General features: G+C 44.2%; 1 protein-coding gene across 1 annotated transcript in view; it reads left to right on the top strand.

Annotated features, from left to right (window-relative positions):
* PIK3AP1 (phosphoinositide-3-kinase adaptor protein 1) overlaps positions 1–16,488 on the top strand; it is a 197,880-nt gene that overhangs the window by 130,238 nt on the left and 51,154 nt on the right. Inside the window, exons 4-6 of the mRNA XM_038743874.1 lie at positions 4,671–4,815; positions 8,091–8,233; positions 11,848–11,980. Of these exons, the coding sequence (XP_038599802.1) occupies positions 4,671–4,815; positions 8,091–8,233; positions 11,848–11,980 (421 nt within the window). The remainder of the gene's footprint in view (positions 1–4,670; positions 4,816–8,090; positions 8,234–11,847; positions 11,981–16,488) is intronic.

Genomic DNA, 16,488 nt, shown 5'->3' with positions numbered 1-16,488 from the left:
GTTGGGTAGGGACTGTCGCTATATGTTGCCAACTTGTACTTCCCAAGCGCTTAGTACAGTGCTGTGCACACAGTAAGCACTCAATAAATACGATTGATTGATTGATATGTATATATGTTTGTAAGTATTTATTACTCTATTTATTTTACTTGTACATATCTATTCTATTTATTTTATTTTGTTAAGATGTTTTGTTTTGTTCTCTGTCTCCCCCTTCTTGACTGTGAGCCCACTGTTGGGTAGGGACCGTCTCTATATGTTGCCAACTTGTACTTCCCAAGCGCTTAGTACAGTGCTCTGCACACAGTAAGTGCTCAATAAATACGATTGATTGATTGATTGATTAATAAATACCATTATTATTATTATCCCCCCGCCTTACCTCCTTCCCCTCTGCACAGCACCTGTATATATGTATATATGTTTGTAAGTATTTATTACTCTATTTATTTATTTTACTTGTACATATTTATTCTATTTATTTTATTTTGTTAACATGTTCTGTTTTGTCGTCTGTCTCCCCCTTCTAGACTGTGAGCCCGCTGTTGGGTAGGGACCGTCTCTATGTGTTGCCAGCTTGTACTTCCCAAGCACTTAGTACAGTGCTCTGCACACAGTAAGCGCTCAATAAATACGATTTAATAAATGAATGAATGAATTCCACTTCCTCTCTTAGCCCCTTTCCTGCCAGTCACCCCGCCTCCCTATAATGATTCAAATGATGGTATTTTGTTAAGCCCTGACTACGCGCCAGTTTTTGTACTAAGTGCTGGAATAATAATGGTATTTGTTAAGCGCTTTCTAGGTGTCAAGCACTGTTTTAAGCGCTGGGATAGATACAAGTCAATCAGAGTCCCTGTCCCATATGGGGCTCACAGTCTTCATCCCCGTTTTATAGATGAGGTAACTGAGGCACAGGGACTTGCTTAAGGTCACACAGCAGACCAGTGGCGGAGCCGGGATTAGAACCCAGGTCCTTCTGGGTCCCAGGCCTGCGCTCTGTCCCCGAGGCCACGTTTTGAGTCCCTATCCAAAGCTTTCTGCCCCTTGGTCACTGATCTGGGGTGAAAAGCTTGCACCCCAGTACTTAAGAGAAGGGGGGGTGGGAATTTAATATCTATTTTTCCTCCTACTTAAGCCGTGAGCCCCATGTGGGTCCCGCTTATCTTGTATCTACCCTAGCACTTAACACAGTGCTGGGCACATAGTCAGCACTGTAATATATACCACAATTATTATAATAATCATCATAGAAGGTGGTGGGGTGGGGCTGCATTTGAGGACTCGCTAAATCAGGAGGTCAGAAATGCCTTTGGAATGGAACTGCTCTCCTGCTATGGTGGAAGCCAGGGAGAAGTCAAACTGTATTCATTCATTCAATCAATCAATCAATCAATCGTATTTATTGAGCGCTTACTTTTTGAACTATTCATTCAATAGTATTTATTGAGCACTTTATGTAGAGCACTGTACTAAGTGCTTGGGAGAATACAATATAACAATAGACAGTCACATTTCCTGCCCACAACAAGCTTACAGTCTTAGAGTTTATTTATTTATTTATTTATTTTACTTGTACATATCTATTCTATTAATTTATTTTGTTAGTATGTTTGGTTTTGTTCTCTGTCTCCCCCTTTTAGACTGTGAGCCCACTGTTGGGTAGGGACTGTCTCTATATGTTGCCAACTTGTACTTCCCAAGCGCTTAGTACAGTGCTCTGCACACAGTAAGTGCTCAATAAATACGATTGATTGATTGATTGATTAGAGTTGCTGTGGCTGAACTGTGGGGCGACTGAAAAAGACACAGCCTCTGGTAGAGATAAGAGAAAGGAAAAATAGTTGGTTAAGATGAGTGAATGCTGAACTAGAAGGGTGTATAGGTCAATATATAGGGTCAGGTAGTATTTCATTCATTCATTCAATTGTATTTATTGAGTGCTTACTGTGTGCAGAGCATTGTACTAAGTGCTTTGGAGAGTACAGTACAACAATAAGCAGTCACATTCCCTGCCCACATTGAGCTTATGGTCTATAGTGGGGGAGATAGACATCTATCTTGGGTAGGGACTGTCTCTATATGTTGCCAACTTGTACTTCCCAAGCGCTTAGTACAGTGCTCTGCACACAGTAAGTGCTCAATAAATACGATTGAATGAATGAATCTATACAAATAAATAAAGTTAAAGATATTTATATAAGTGCTGTGGGGCTGGGAAGGGGGTAGAGCTAAGGGAACAGTCAGGGCAAAGCAAAACAGAGTGGAAGGGAGGAAAAGTGGGGCTTAGTCTGGGAAGGCCTCTTGGAGGAGATGTGCCTTCAATAAGGCTTTGAAAGGCGGGAGAGTAATTGTCTGTCGCCAAGAAATATGGAACGCTTCACAAATTTGTGTGTCATTTGTGGACGGTCCCCCCTCAAACCAGGGGTTAATGCCCCTTAGAAAATTCATGTTTCATTCATTCATTCAATAGTACTTATTGAGCACTTACTGTGTGCAGAGCACCATACTAAGCGCTTGGGAGAGTACAATATAGACTGTGAGCCCGTTGTTGGGTAGGGACCGTCTCTGTATGTTGCCAACTTGTCCTTCCCAAGCACTTAGTACAGTGCTCTGCACACAGTAAGCGCTCAATAAATACGATTGATTGACTATAACGATAAACAGACACATTCCTTCTTTTTAATCTGAAAGCCCTGATGTTCTAAATGTGTGAAAAGACCATTATCATGGCTTACACAGTTAAGAAATGATAAATAAGACAACTCTGGTGAATCCTTTAAGAGCATATGAAGAGTACAGTACAGAACAGTGCTTTGCACATAGTAAACGCTTAACAAATGCCATCATTATTATTATTAGAATCATCAGAAGGGTTGTTTGGTTCCTTTCTGCCATCCCAGTTTGGCCGGATTGAAAACCGAAACCCAGCTATGCCAGGACTTGTCAATCAATCAGTCAATCAATCGTATTTATTGAGCACTTACTGTGTGCAGAGCACTGTACTAAGCGCTTGGGAAGTACAAGTTGGCAACAGATAGAGACGGTCCCTACCCAACAGTGGGCTCACAGTCTAGAAGGGGGAGACAGAGAACAAAACAAAACATATTAACAAGATAAAATAAATAGAATAGATATTGTCGAGGTCGGTTGTGGAGTTAGAAACAGACCTGAGGGAGGGGAAGACCCCCTCCTCCCCAACCCCCCCAGGACCAGCATGGCACCACTGTTGGGTAGGGACCGTCTCTGTATGTTGCCAACTTGTACTTCCCAAGTTCTTAGTCCAGTGCTCTGCACACAGCAAGCGCTCAATAAATACGATTGAATGAATGAATGAACAGTGGATAGAGCCCGGGCTGGGAATCTAGACTATGAGCCCTCTGTTGGGTAGGGACCGTCTCTATATGCTGCCAACTTGTACTTCCCAAGCGCTTAGTACAGTGCTCTGCACACAGTAAGCGCTCAATAAATATGATTGAATGAATGAATGAATGAATCAGAAGGTCATGGGTTCTAATCCCCGCGCTGCCACTTGTGTGCTGTCTGACCTTGGGCAAGTCACTTCACTTCCCTGAGCCTCAGTTACCTCATCTGGAAAATGGGGACGGAGACTGTGAGCCCCACGTGGGACAGGGACTGAGTCCAACCCGATTTGCTCGTATCCACTCCAGCGCTGAGTACAGTGCCTGGAACGTGGTAAGTGCTTAAGAATCAATCAATCAATCAATCAATCAATCATATTTATTGAGCGCTTACTGTGTGCAGAGCACTGTACTAAGCGCTTGGGAAGTACAAGTTGGCAACATACAGAGACAGTCCCTACCCAACAGTGGGCTCACAGTTTAGCAGGGGGAGACAGAGAACAAAACCAAATATACTAACAAAATAAAATAAATAGAATAGATATGTACAAGTAAAATAAATAAATAGAGTAATCATCATCATCATCAATCATATTTATTGAGCGCTTACTGTGTGCAGAGCACTGTACTAAGCGCTTGGGAAGTACAAGTTGGCAACATATAGAGACAGTCCCTACCCAACAGCGGGCTCACAGTCTAAAAGGGGGAGACAGAGAACAAAACCAAACATACTAACAAAATAAAATAAATAGAATAGATATGTACAAGTAAAATAAATAAATAAATAGAGTAATAAATATGTACAAACGTATATACATATACACAGGTGCTGTGGGGAAGGGAAGGAGGTAAGATGGGGGGGATGGAGAGGGGGACGAGGGGGAGAGGAAGGACGGGGCTCAGTCTGGGAAGGCCTCCTGGAGGAGGTGAGCTCTCAGTAATAATAATAATAATGATGGCATTTATTAAGCGCTTACTATGTGCAAAGCACTGTTCTAAGCGCTGGGCAGGGTTACTTCACTTCCCTGGGCCTCAATTACCTCATCTTTAAAATGGGGATTGAGACTGTGAGCCGCACGTGGGACAGGGACCGCGTCCAACCCGATTTGCTTGTATCCACTCCAGCGCTGAGTACAGTGCCTGGAACATGGTAAGTGCTTAACAAATACCACAACTATTAGCAGTAATTATTAGATGCCTTTTTGAAAGAACCGAGCACTGGAGAGAAGTGTTCCCTGTTGGGGAAGGGGTGGGCCTCCGAATGACTGACTCGGCTGACTGAAACCCTCTCACCTTATTCCCTCTTAGGCCCAGACCACAGTTTACGTTATCGTGAAATGCAAGCTGGATGACCGGGTCAAGACGGAAGCCGAGTTTGCTCCCGAGAGCTCCCCGTCCGTGCGAGTGACCGCCAGGCTGGAGAATGAGTACACCGTCGCCATTGAGGCCCCCGGTAGGTTGACTCTGATGATGAACAGACTGGCGGTGCTTGGGCTTGAAGAAGTCAATCAATCAATCAATCGTATTTATTGAGCACTTACTGTGTGCAGAGCACTGTACTAGGCGCTTGGGAAGTACAAGTTGGCAACATATAGAAACGGTCCCTACCCAACGGTGGGCTCACAGGCTAGAAGGGGGAGACAGAGAACAAAACCAAACATATTAACAAAATAAATAGAATAGATATGTACAAGTAAAATAGAGTAATAAATATGTACAAACATATATCCATAGATACAGGTGCTGTGGGGAAGGGAAGGAGGTAAGACGGTGGGGATGGAGAGGGGGACGAGGGGGAGAGGAAGGAAGGGGCCCACGCCCACCCCATCTCTCTCCCCTACCCCCATTTCCTTTCCCTTCTCATTTCTCTCCCCCTTCTCCTTTTTTTTAATGGCATTTATTAGGCACTTACTATGTGCAGAGCACTGTTCTAAATGCTGGGGAGGTTACAAGGTGATCAGGTTGTCCCACGGGGGGGCTCACAGCCTTCATCCCCATTTTACAGATGAGGGAACTGAGGCCCAGAGAAGTGAAGTGACTTGCCCAAAGTCACACAGCTGACAGTTGGCAGAGCCGGGATTTGAACTCACGACCTCTGACTCCAATGCCCGGGCTCTTTCCACTGAGCCACGCTCCTTCCCCTGTCATCCCAGAGCTCACCTCCTCCAAGAGGCCTTCCCAGACTGAGCCCCCTTTTTCCTCTCCTCCTCCTCATCCCCCCGCCCTACCTCCTTCCCCTCCCCACAGCACTTGTATATATATTTGTACTGCTTTATTACTCTGTTTATTCTACTTCTACATATTTATCATTCTATTTAATTTATTGATGATGTGCATTTAGCTTTAATTCTATTTGTTCTGACAACTTTGGCACCTGTCTCCAGGTTTTGTTTTGTTGTCCGTATCCCTCTTCTAGACTGTGAGCCCGCTGTTGGGTAGGGACCGTCTCCACATGTCGCCAAGCTTCCCAAGTGCTTAGTACAGTGCTCTGCACACAGTAAGCGCTCAATAAATAAGATTGAATGAATGAATAATAATAATAATAATAATTGCAGCTATTAAGTGATTACTATGTGCAAAGCACTATTCTAAGCACTGGGGAGGTTACAAGGTGATCAGGTTGTCCCACGTGAGGCTCACAGTGTTAATCCCCATTTTACAGATGAGGTAACTGAGGCACGGAGAAGTGAAGTGACTTGCCCAAAGTCACACAGCGGACAATTGGCAGAGCTGGGATTTGAACCCATGACCTCTGACTCCAAAGCCCATGCTCTTTCCACTAAGCACAGGCCTGCGAGTCACAAAGGCTTCCAATTCTGACTCTGCCACTTGTCTGCTGTGTGACCTTGGGCAAGTCGCTTCACTTCTCTGTGCCTCAGTCACTACCTCATCTGTAAAATGGGATTGAGACTGAGAGCCACATGGGACGGGGACTGTGTCCAACCCGATTTGCTTGTTTCTACCCCAGCGCTTAGTACAGTGCCTGGCACATAGTAAGTGCTTAACACGTACCACAGTTATTCTTATTACTACATTTATTTCCCTAAGGGAAATTGAACCCACAGGGAAGGCAGTCCCTTGGGCAAGTTAGGGGAAAGAGAAGAGGGCCGGGACTCAGGACATCTGGATCTATTCTGAGCTGTCCCCCTAAACTGCTGGGTGAATTTGGGCAAGTCACTTAACTTCTCTGAGCCTGTTACCTCATTTATAAAATGGGGTTCAAATATCTGCTCACCCTCCCTCTTAGATAGTGAGCCCTGTATGGGAGAGGATCTGCTTCTAATCCCAGCTCCGATCCCCGACCTCAATTATTATTATTATTATTATTATTATTATTATTATTATTATTATTCTCTGTGCATCAGTTACCTCATCTGTAAAATGGGGATTAAGACTGTGAGCCCCCCGTGGGGCAACCTGATCACCTTGTACCCTCCCCAGCGCTTAGAACAGTGCTTTGCACATAGTAAGTGCTTAATAAACGCCATTATTATTATTATTAAGCACTTACTATGTGCAAAGCACTGTTCTATTATTATTATTATTATTATTATTATTATTATTGTTGTTGTTGTTATTATTATGCGGCAGGGCCGGGATTAGAACCCATGACCTCTTACTCCCAAGCCCGGGCTGTTTCCACTAAGCCACGCTGCCTCTCTAATATAGCTAGAGCTGAGGTGAGTAGTCGGTCGGCCAGTCAATCATATTTATTGAGTGCTCACTGTGTGCAGAGCACTGTACTAAGCACCTTGGAAAGTACACTGTAACAATATAACAGACACGTCCAGTGGTTCAATGCAAAGTAACTCCACAGAAGCTGTACCTTAGCTTTTCCTGGTTTGAGCCAGGACTTAAGCGCTTAGTACAGTGCTCTGCACACAGTAAGCGCTCAATAAATACGACTGATGGATTTCCCTTCTCTTCACCTTCCCCATCATCTCACAAGAGATAGAGAAGAGATAGAGATAGCTCACAAGAGATGGAGAAGCAGTGTGGCTCAGTGGAAAGAGCCCGGGCTTTGGAGTCAGAGGTCATGAGTTCGAATCCCGACTCCACCACACGTCAACTGTGTGATCTTGGGCAAGTCACTTCACTTCTCTGGGCCTCAGTTCCCTCATCTGTAAAATGGGGATGAAGGCTGTGAGCCCCACGTGGGACAACCTGATCACCCTGTATCCTCCCCAGCGCTTAGAACAGTGCTTGGCACATAGTAAGCGCTTAACCAATGCCATTATTATTATTACAAGGCCCAGATTTTTTCCGCACCCCACCTAACCCACCCCAACCAAGCCTGCCCGGCCTTCCGTCTCTGATCGTCTCCCCCTTTTCAATCAATCAATCAATCGTATTTATTGAGCGCTTACTGTGTGCAGAGCACTGTACTAAGCGCTTGGGAAGTCCAAGTTGGCAACATACAGAGACTGTCCCTACCCAACAGCGGGCTCACTGTCTAGAAGGGGGAGACAAGAGAACAAAACAAAACATATTAACAAAATGAAATAAATAGAATAGATATGTACAAGTAAAATAAATAAATAACTAGAGTAATAAATATGTACAAACGTATTTTAGACTGTGAGCCCACTGTTGGGTAGGGAGTGTCTCTATATGTTGCCAATTTGTACTTCCCAAGCGCTTAGTACAGTGCTCTGCACACAGTAAGCGCTCAATAAATGCGATTGATGATGATGATGATCGCCGCTGCCGCATTTCTCTTTCTTTCAGACTTAACGTCCGGGGAAGTTTCCCTGAGAGTCTACTCGGGCGATCTGGTGGTATGTGAAACCAATATCAGCTACTACACCGACATGGAAGAAATCGGAAATTTACTGGCCGGTGCGGCTAATCCCGTGGAGTTCATGTGCCAGGTAAGGAGACTTAAAGAAAACTCAGTTTACCCTTTCCGTTGTTTCTGCTCCTTAGCCTGCTGATCTTGCTTATTTTGCTTCTGGAAAGGTTTCCTGCCCAGCTGGGGATTTGTCACCTGAGAAACAATTTACTGAGCACTTACTGCGAGCAGAGCACTGTAATCAGAGCTTGAGAGAGTGCGTTTTCCCAAGGAGGGGGGAAAAAAAGGCTACAGTAACTAATGAGCTTGTTTCTTGCTGAAATCAGCCACCTTTGGATAGACCAGGTTTTGAAAATGGTGTAACTACCCTGCAGCAGTCTATCATCAATCAATCAATCAATCAAATTGTATTTATTGAGCGCTTACTGTGTGCAGAGTACTGTACTAAGCGCTTGGGAAGTAAAAGTTGGCATCCTATAGAGACGGTCCCTACCCAACAGTGGGCTCACAGTCTAGAAGGGGGAGACAGAGAACAAAACCAAACATACTAACAAAATAAAATAAATAGAATAGATATGTACAAGTACAATAAATAAATAGAGTAATAAATATATACAAACATATATCAATCAATCAATCAATTGTATTTATTGAGCGCTTACTGTGTGCAGAGCACTGTACTGAGCGCTTGGGAAGTAAAAGCTGGCAACCTATAGAGACAGTCCCTACCCAACAGTGGGCTCACAGTCTAGAAGGGGGAGACAGAGAACAAAACCAAGCATACTAACAAAATAAAATAAATAGAATAGATATGTACAAGTAAAATAAATAAATAAAGAGTAATAAATATGTACGAACATATATCAATCAATCAATCATATTTTTTGAGCGCTTACTGTGTGCAGAGCACTGTACTAAGCGCTTGGGAAGTAAAAGTTGGCAACCTATAGAGACGGTCCCTACCCAACAGTGGGCTCACAGTCTAGAAGGGGGAGACAGAGAACAAAACCAAACATACTAACAAAATAAAATAAATAGAATAGATATGTACAAGTACAATAAATAAATAGAGTAATAAATATGTACAAACATATATACATATATACAGTCTAGTAGTAATAGTATTTAGTAGTATTTAGTAGGAGTAGTATTTAGTAGTATTTAGTATTTAGTAGTAGAGTTGGTAGACATGTTCCTTATCCACAAGGAGTTTAAAGTCTAGAGGAGGAAACAGACATTAAATAAATAAATTATGGATGTGCACTTAAGTGCTGAGCGGCTGAGGGTGGGACGACACAGTAGAGAAGCGGCATGGCTCAGTGGAAAGAGCCCGGGCTTTGGAGCCAGAGGTCATGGGTTCAAATCCCAGCTCCAACAGCTGCCAGCTGTGTGACTTTGGGCAAGTCACTTCACGTCTCTGTGCCTCAGTTCCCTCATCTGTAAAATGGGGATTAAGACTGTGAGCCCCCCGTGGGACCACCTAATCACCTCGTAACCTCCCCAGTGCTTAGAACAGTGCTTTGCACATAGTAAGCGCTTAATAAATGCCATCGTTATTATTATTATTAAGGGAGAGGAAGTAGCGGAAATGAGGACTTTGTCCAGGAAGGTTAATTTAGTGAGGGACATCTCCTGAGCGCCTATTGTTTGCAGACTGTGGCCTAGTAGATAGAGCATGGCCTGGGAGCCAGGAGGACCTGGGTTCTAATCCCGGCTCTGCCACTCGTCTGCTGTGGGACCTTGGGCAAGTCACTTCACTTCTCTGTGCCTCTGTTATGTCATCTGTAAAATGGGGATTAAGACTGTGAGCCCCATGTGGGACAACCTGATTACCTTGTATCTCCCCAGCTCTTAGAACAGGGCTTGGCACATAGTAAGCGCTTAACAAATACCAAAATTATTATTATTATTATTATTCTCTGGGCCTCACTGCCCTCATCTGTCAAACGGGGATGAAGACTGTGAGTCCCCTGTGGGACAGGGACTGTGTCATTCATTCATTCATTCAATCGTATTTATTGAGCGCTTACTGTGTGCAGAGCACTGTACTAAGCGCTTGGGAAGTCCAAGTTGGCAACATATAGAGGCGGTCCCTACCCAACAGCGGGCTCACAGTCTAGAAGGGGGAGACGGACAACAAAACCAAACATATTAACAAAATAAATAGAATAAATATGCACAAGTAAAATAAATTAATAGCGTAATAAATATGCACAAACATATATACAGGTGCTGTGGAGAGGGGAAGGAGGTAAGGCGGGGAGGATGGGGAGGGAGAGAAGGGGGAGAAGAAGGAGGGGGCTCAGTCTGGGAATTAACTTGTATCTACCCCAGAACGTAGAACAGTGTAAGGTACATAGTAAGGGCTTAACAAGTACAATTATTATTGTAATATTACTACTCTCCTCCATGGTAAACATGCGGAACCCATTCTCACAGGAAGACAGGCCTAAGAATAAGAAGCCGCGGGGTCTAGTGGTAAGAACCCAAGCCCAGGAGTCAGAGGACCTGAGTTCCGACCCTTTCTCTACCACAGCGCTCGGCACATAGTAAGCACTTAACAAGCACTTAAGCACTTAACAAGTACCATAATATTATTCATTCATTCATTCGATCATATTTATTGAGCGCTTACTGTGTGCAGAGCACTGTACTAAGTGCTTGGGGAGTACAAATCGGCAACATATAGAGACAGTCATCATCAATCGTATTTATTGAGCGCTTACTGTGTGCAGAGCACTGTACTAAGCGCTTGGGAAGTACAAATCGGCAACATATAGAGACAGTCCCTACCCAACAGTGGGCTTACAGTCTAGAAACGGATATTAGGGAGGCAGCGTGGCTCAGTGGAAAGAGCACAAGCTTGCGAGTCAGGGGTCCTTGGTTCTAATCCCGGCTCCGCCACTTGTCAGCTGTGTGACTTTGGGCAAGTGACTCCACTTCTCTGAGCCTCATCTGTAAAATGGGGATTAAGACTGTGAGCCCCCCGTGGGACAACCTGATCCCCTTGTATCCCCCCCAGTGCTTAGAACCAATCAATCAATCAATCGTATTTATTGAGCGCTTACTGTGTGCAGAGCACTGTACTAAGCGCTTGGGAAGTACAAGATGGCAACATATAGAGACGGTCCCTACCCAACAGTGGGCTCACAGTCTAGAAGAACAGTGCTTCGTACATAGTAAGCGCTTAACAAATGCGTCATTATATAACTATAATAACTATATTAGGAGGCCTTCCCAGACTGAGCCCCTTCCTTCCTCTCCCCCTCATCCCCCTCTCCATCCCCCCATCTTACCTCCTTCCCCTCCCCACAGCATCTGTATACATGTATATATGTTTGTACATATTTATTACTCTGTTTATTTATTTTGCTTGTACATATCTATTCTATTTTATTTTATGAGTATGTTTGGTTTTGTTCTCTGTCTCCCCCTTTTAGACTGTGAGCCCGCTGTTGGGTAGGGACCGTCTCTGTATGTTGCCAATTTGTACTTCCCAAGCGCTTAGAACAGTGCTCAGCACACAGTAAGCGCTCAATAAATACGATTGATGATGATGATGATGATAAAAGAACAGTGCTTCGTACATAGTAAGCGCTTAACAAATGCGTCGTTATTATATAACACCCTGGTGAGAACCGGCTGGATTTCCAAGCCCTCGGGCATCTGGTTTCTGTTCACTTCCACGTTCAGGCTTTTAAAATCGTTCCCTACAATCTGGAAACCTTGGACAAGCTGCTCACGGAGTCCCTGAAGAAGAACATTCCCTCCAGCGGGCTGCACCTGTTTGGAATCAACCAACTGGAGGAGGAAGATATGATGAGAAGTAAGCGGACGGTCAGAATCGGGGAAGCCGGGGACCCGGGACGGACCCCACTGGACCTTCTCTGGGGACCCCTGGACCCTTGGGGATGTCATTCAATTTCATTCACAGTCTTTTCGACTGTGAGCCCACTGTTGGGTAGGGACTGTCTCTATATGTTGCCAATTTGTACTTCCCAAGCGCTTAGTACAGTGCTCTGCACACAGTAAGCGCTCAATAAATACGACTGATGATGATGATGATTCACAGTCTTTTCGACTGTGAGCCCACTGTTGGGTAGGGACTGTCTCTATATGTTAATAATAATAATAATAATAATGGCATTTTATTAAGCGCTTACTATGTGCAAAGCACTGTTCTATGCACTGGGGAGGTTACAAGGGGATCAGGTTGTCCCACGGGGGGCTCACAGTCTTCATCCCCATTTTACAGAAGAGGTAACTGAGGCCCAGAGAAGTGAAGTGACTTGCCCAAAGTCACACAGCTGACAATTGGCAGAGTCGGGATTTGAACCCATGACCTCTGACTCCAAAGCCCGGGCTCTTTCCACTGAGCCACGCTGCTTCTCTGCATATGTTGCCAACTTGTACTTCCCAAGCGCTTAGTACAGTGCACTGCACACAGTAAGCGCTCAATAAATACGATTGATGATGATGATGATGATGATTCAATTCATTCGATCGTATTTACTGAGCACTTGCCGGGTACGGTTTCATTCAGTGGAAAGAGCCCGGGTTTGGGAGTCAGAAGTCGTGGGCTCAAATCCCGGCTCTGCCACTTTTAATTCATTCAATCGCATTTATTGAGCACTTACTGTGTGCAGAGCACTGTACTAAGCGCTTGGGAAGTACAAGTCGGCAAAATATAGCACGGTCCCTACCCAACAATGGGCTCACAGTCTAGAATCGATCAATCAATCAATCATATTTATTGAGCACTTACTGTGTGCAGAGCACTGTACTAAGCTCTTGGGAAGTACAAGTTGGCAAAACATAGAGACGGTCCCTACCCAACAACGGGCTCACGCTCTAGAAGGGGGCTGTGTGACCTTGGGCAGGCCACTTAACTTCTCAGTGCCTCAATTCCCTCATCTGTAAAATGGGGATTAAGACTGTGAGCCCCCCGTGGGACAACCTGATCACCTTGTATCCCCCCCAGCGCTTAGATCAGTGCTTTGCACATAGTAAGCGCTTAACAAATGCCATTATTATTATTATTATTATTATTATTATTTAGTCATTCAATTCATTCAATCATATTTATTGATCGCTTACTGTGTTCAAAGCAGTTACTAAGTGCTTGGAAGAGGACAATACAACAACAAACAGACACATTCCCTGCTCACAATGAGCTGACACTTTAGAGTCTGACAGTCGAGAAGCAGTGTGGCTCAGTGGAAAGAGCACAGGCTTGGGAGTCAGAGGTCATGGGTTCTAATCCAGACGCTGCCTCTTACCAGCTATGTGACTTTGGGCAAGTCACTTAAACTCTCTAGGCCTCAGTTACCTCATCTGTAAAATGGGGATTAAGACTGTGAGCCCCACGCGGGACAACCTGATTACCTTTTATCTACCCCAGAGCTTAGAACAGTGTTTAGCACATAGTAAGCATTTAACAAATATCATAATTACTATTACTATTAGAGGGAATGCTACTAGGGCACAACTGAGTGCCCACTACATGTTCAGTGCACTGTACTAAGCGCTTCGGAAAGTACAACAGGAGCATGAGTCTGTGCTTAAATGGAAGAGAGAGATGTATTAGTGGAGTTGTGAGCCCACTGGTGGGTAGGGACTGTCTCTATATGTTGCCAACTTGTACTTCCCAAGCGCTTAGTACAGTGCTCTGCACACAGTAGGTGCTCAATAAATACGATTGATGATGATGGAGTTAGAATCATAATTGCAATTCGTAATCATATCTACCAACTATTGGTTTGTACTCTCTAATAATAATAATAATAATGGTGGTACTTATTAAGTGCTTAGGCACTGTTCAAAGCACTGGGGTGGATACAAGCAAATTGGGTTGGACAGTCCCTGTCCCACGTGGGGCTCACAGTCTCAATCCCCATTTTACAGATGAGGTAACCGAGGCACAGAGGAGTGAAGACTAGACTGTGAGCTTGTTGTGGGTAGGGAATGTGTTTGCTGTTGTATTGTACTCTCCCAAAGTGCTTTGCATATGGTAAGCGCCCAATAAATATCACTGGATGAATGAATGAAGTGACTTGCCCAAGGTCACACAGCAGACAAGAGGCAGAGCTGGGATTAGAACCCATGATCTGCGGAATCCCAGGCCTGTGCTCTATCCACTATGCCATGCTGCTTCTCTCTCAAGCGCTTAGCACAGTGCACTGCACACAGTAAGTGCTCAGTAAATACCACTGATTGAGAATAGGAATCAGAACAGTGGGATCAGATTAAATAATTGAATGGATAATTGAATATACACAAGTGCATTGAGAAGCCGTTCATTCAATCTTATTTATTGAGCACTTACTGTGTGCAGAGCAGTGTACTAAGCGCTTGGGAAGTACAATTCGGCAACAGAGACAATCCCTACCCAACAACGGGCTCACAGTCTAGAAGGGGGGAGACTGACTACAAAACAAGTAGGCAGGCATCAATACCATCAAAATAGATCATCATCGTCATCGTCAATTGTATTTATTGAGTGCTTACTGTGTGCAGAGCACTGTACTAAGCGCTTGGGAAGTCCAAGTTGGCAACATATAGAGACAGTCCCTACCCAACAGTGGGCTCACAGTCTCAAAGGGGGAGACAGAGAACAAAACCAAACATACTAACAAAATAAGATAAATCAAAATAGATAAATAGAATTATAGATATATACGCATCATTAATAAAATAGAGTGATAAATATGTACAAATATGCACAAGTGCTGAAGGGTGGGGAAGGGGGCAGAGCAGAAGGAGGGAGTAGGGGAGATGGACCTAGTGGAAAGAGTACTGACCTGGGAGCTAGAGACCTGGGTTCTAATCCTGCCTCTGCCCTCTTGTCTGCTGTATGGCCTAGGTCAGGCCACTTAACAGCTCTGTGCCTCAGTTTCCTCACTTGTAAAGTGGGGGTTAAATACCTGTTATCCTCCCCCCGAGACTGTGAGCTTCATGTGAGCTCCACATATCCACCAAGCTAGGTCTCTTCCTCCCTTCAAAGCCCTACTGAGAGCTCACCTCCTCCAGGAGGCCTTCCCACACTGAGCCCCCTTTTTCAATCAATCAATCGTATTTATTGAGCGCTTACTGTGTGCAGAGCACTGTACTAAGCGCTTGGGAAGTACAAGTTGGCAACATATAGAGACGGTCCCTACCCAACAGTGGGCTCACAGTCCTCTCCTCTCCTCCTCCCCATCCCCTCCTCCCTACCTCCTTCCCCTCCCCGCAGCACTTGTATATATATTTGTACAGAATTGTTACTCTATTTTACTTGTACATATTTACTATTCTATTTATTTTATTAATGATGTGTATACAGCTATAATTCCATTTATTCTGACGGTTTTGACACCTGTCTCCATGTTATGTTTTGTCGTCTGTCTCCCCCTTCTAGACTGTGAGCCCATTGTTGGTTAGGGACCGCCTCTATATGTTGCCAACTTGTACTTCCCAAGCGCTTAGTACAGTACTGTGCATGCAGTAAGTGCTCAATAAATATGATTGAATCAATCAATCAATCAATCAATCATATTTATTGAGTGCTTACTGCATGCAGAGCACTGTACTAAGCGCTTGGGAAGTACAAGTTGGCAACATATAGAGACAGTCCCTACCCAACAGTGGGCTCACAGTCTAAAAGGGGGACAGAGAACAAAACCAAACATATTAACAAAATAAAATAAATAGAATAGATATGTACAAGTAAAATAAATGAATGTGGAGCATAGATTTAGTCCAATCTGATTGTACCTACCCCAGTGCTTAGCATGAGGCTTGGTCAGTAGTAAGCCCTTAATCAATGTCACACTTATAATAATAATAATAATTTTGCTATTTTTTAAGCACTTATTATGTGCCAGGCACTGTTCTAAGTGCTGGGGAGGATACAAGGTGATCAGGTTGTCCCAGGTGGGGCTCACAATCTTAATCCCCATTTTACAGATGAGGTCACTGAGGCCCAGAGAAGTGAAGTGACTTGCCCAAAGTCATCCAGCTGACAAGCGGCAGAGCTGGGATTTGAGCCCATGACCTCTGACTCCCAAGCCCAGGCTCTTTCCACTAAGCTTATTGTCTCTCTCTCTGCTGTAAAGTCATTGTGAGCAGGGAATGTGTCTACCAACCCTGTTACGTTGCTGTCCCTATATGTTGCCGACTTGTACTTCCCAAGCGCTTAGTACAGTGCTCTGCACACAGTAAGCGCTCAATAAATACAATAAATAAATAAATACGATTGATGATGTTGCCAAATTGTACTTCCCAAGCGCTTAGTACAGTGCTCTGCACACAGTAAGCACTCAATAAATACGATTGAACGAATGAATGAATGAACAG

Source organism: Tachyglossus aculeatus, chromosome 3 (genome assembly GCF_015852505.1).
Source record: "Tachyglossus aculeatus isolate mTacAcu1 chromosome 3, mTacAcu1.pri, whole genome shotgun sequence".
NCBI lineage: Eukaryota > Metazoa > Chordata > Mammalia > Monotremata > Tachyglossidae > Tachyglossus > Tachyglossus aculeatus.
This window is presented reverse-complemented; position numbering and strand designations above follow the sequence as displayed.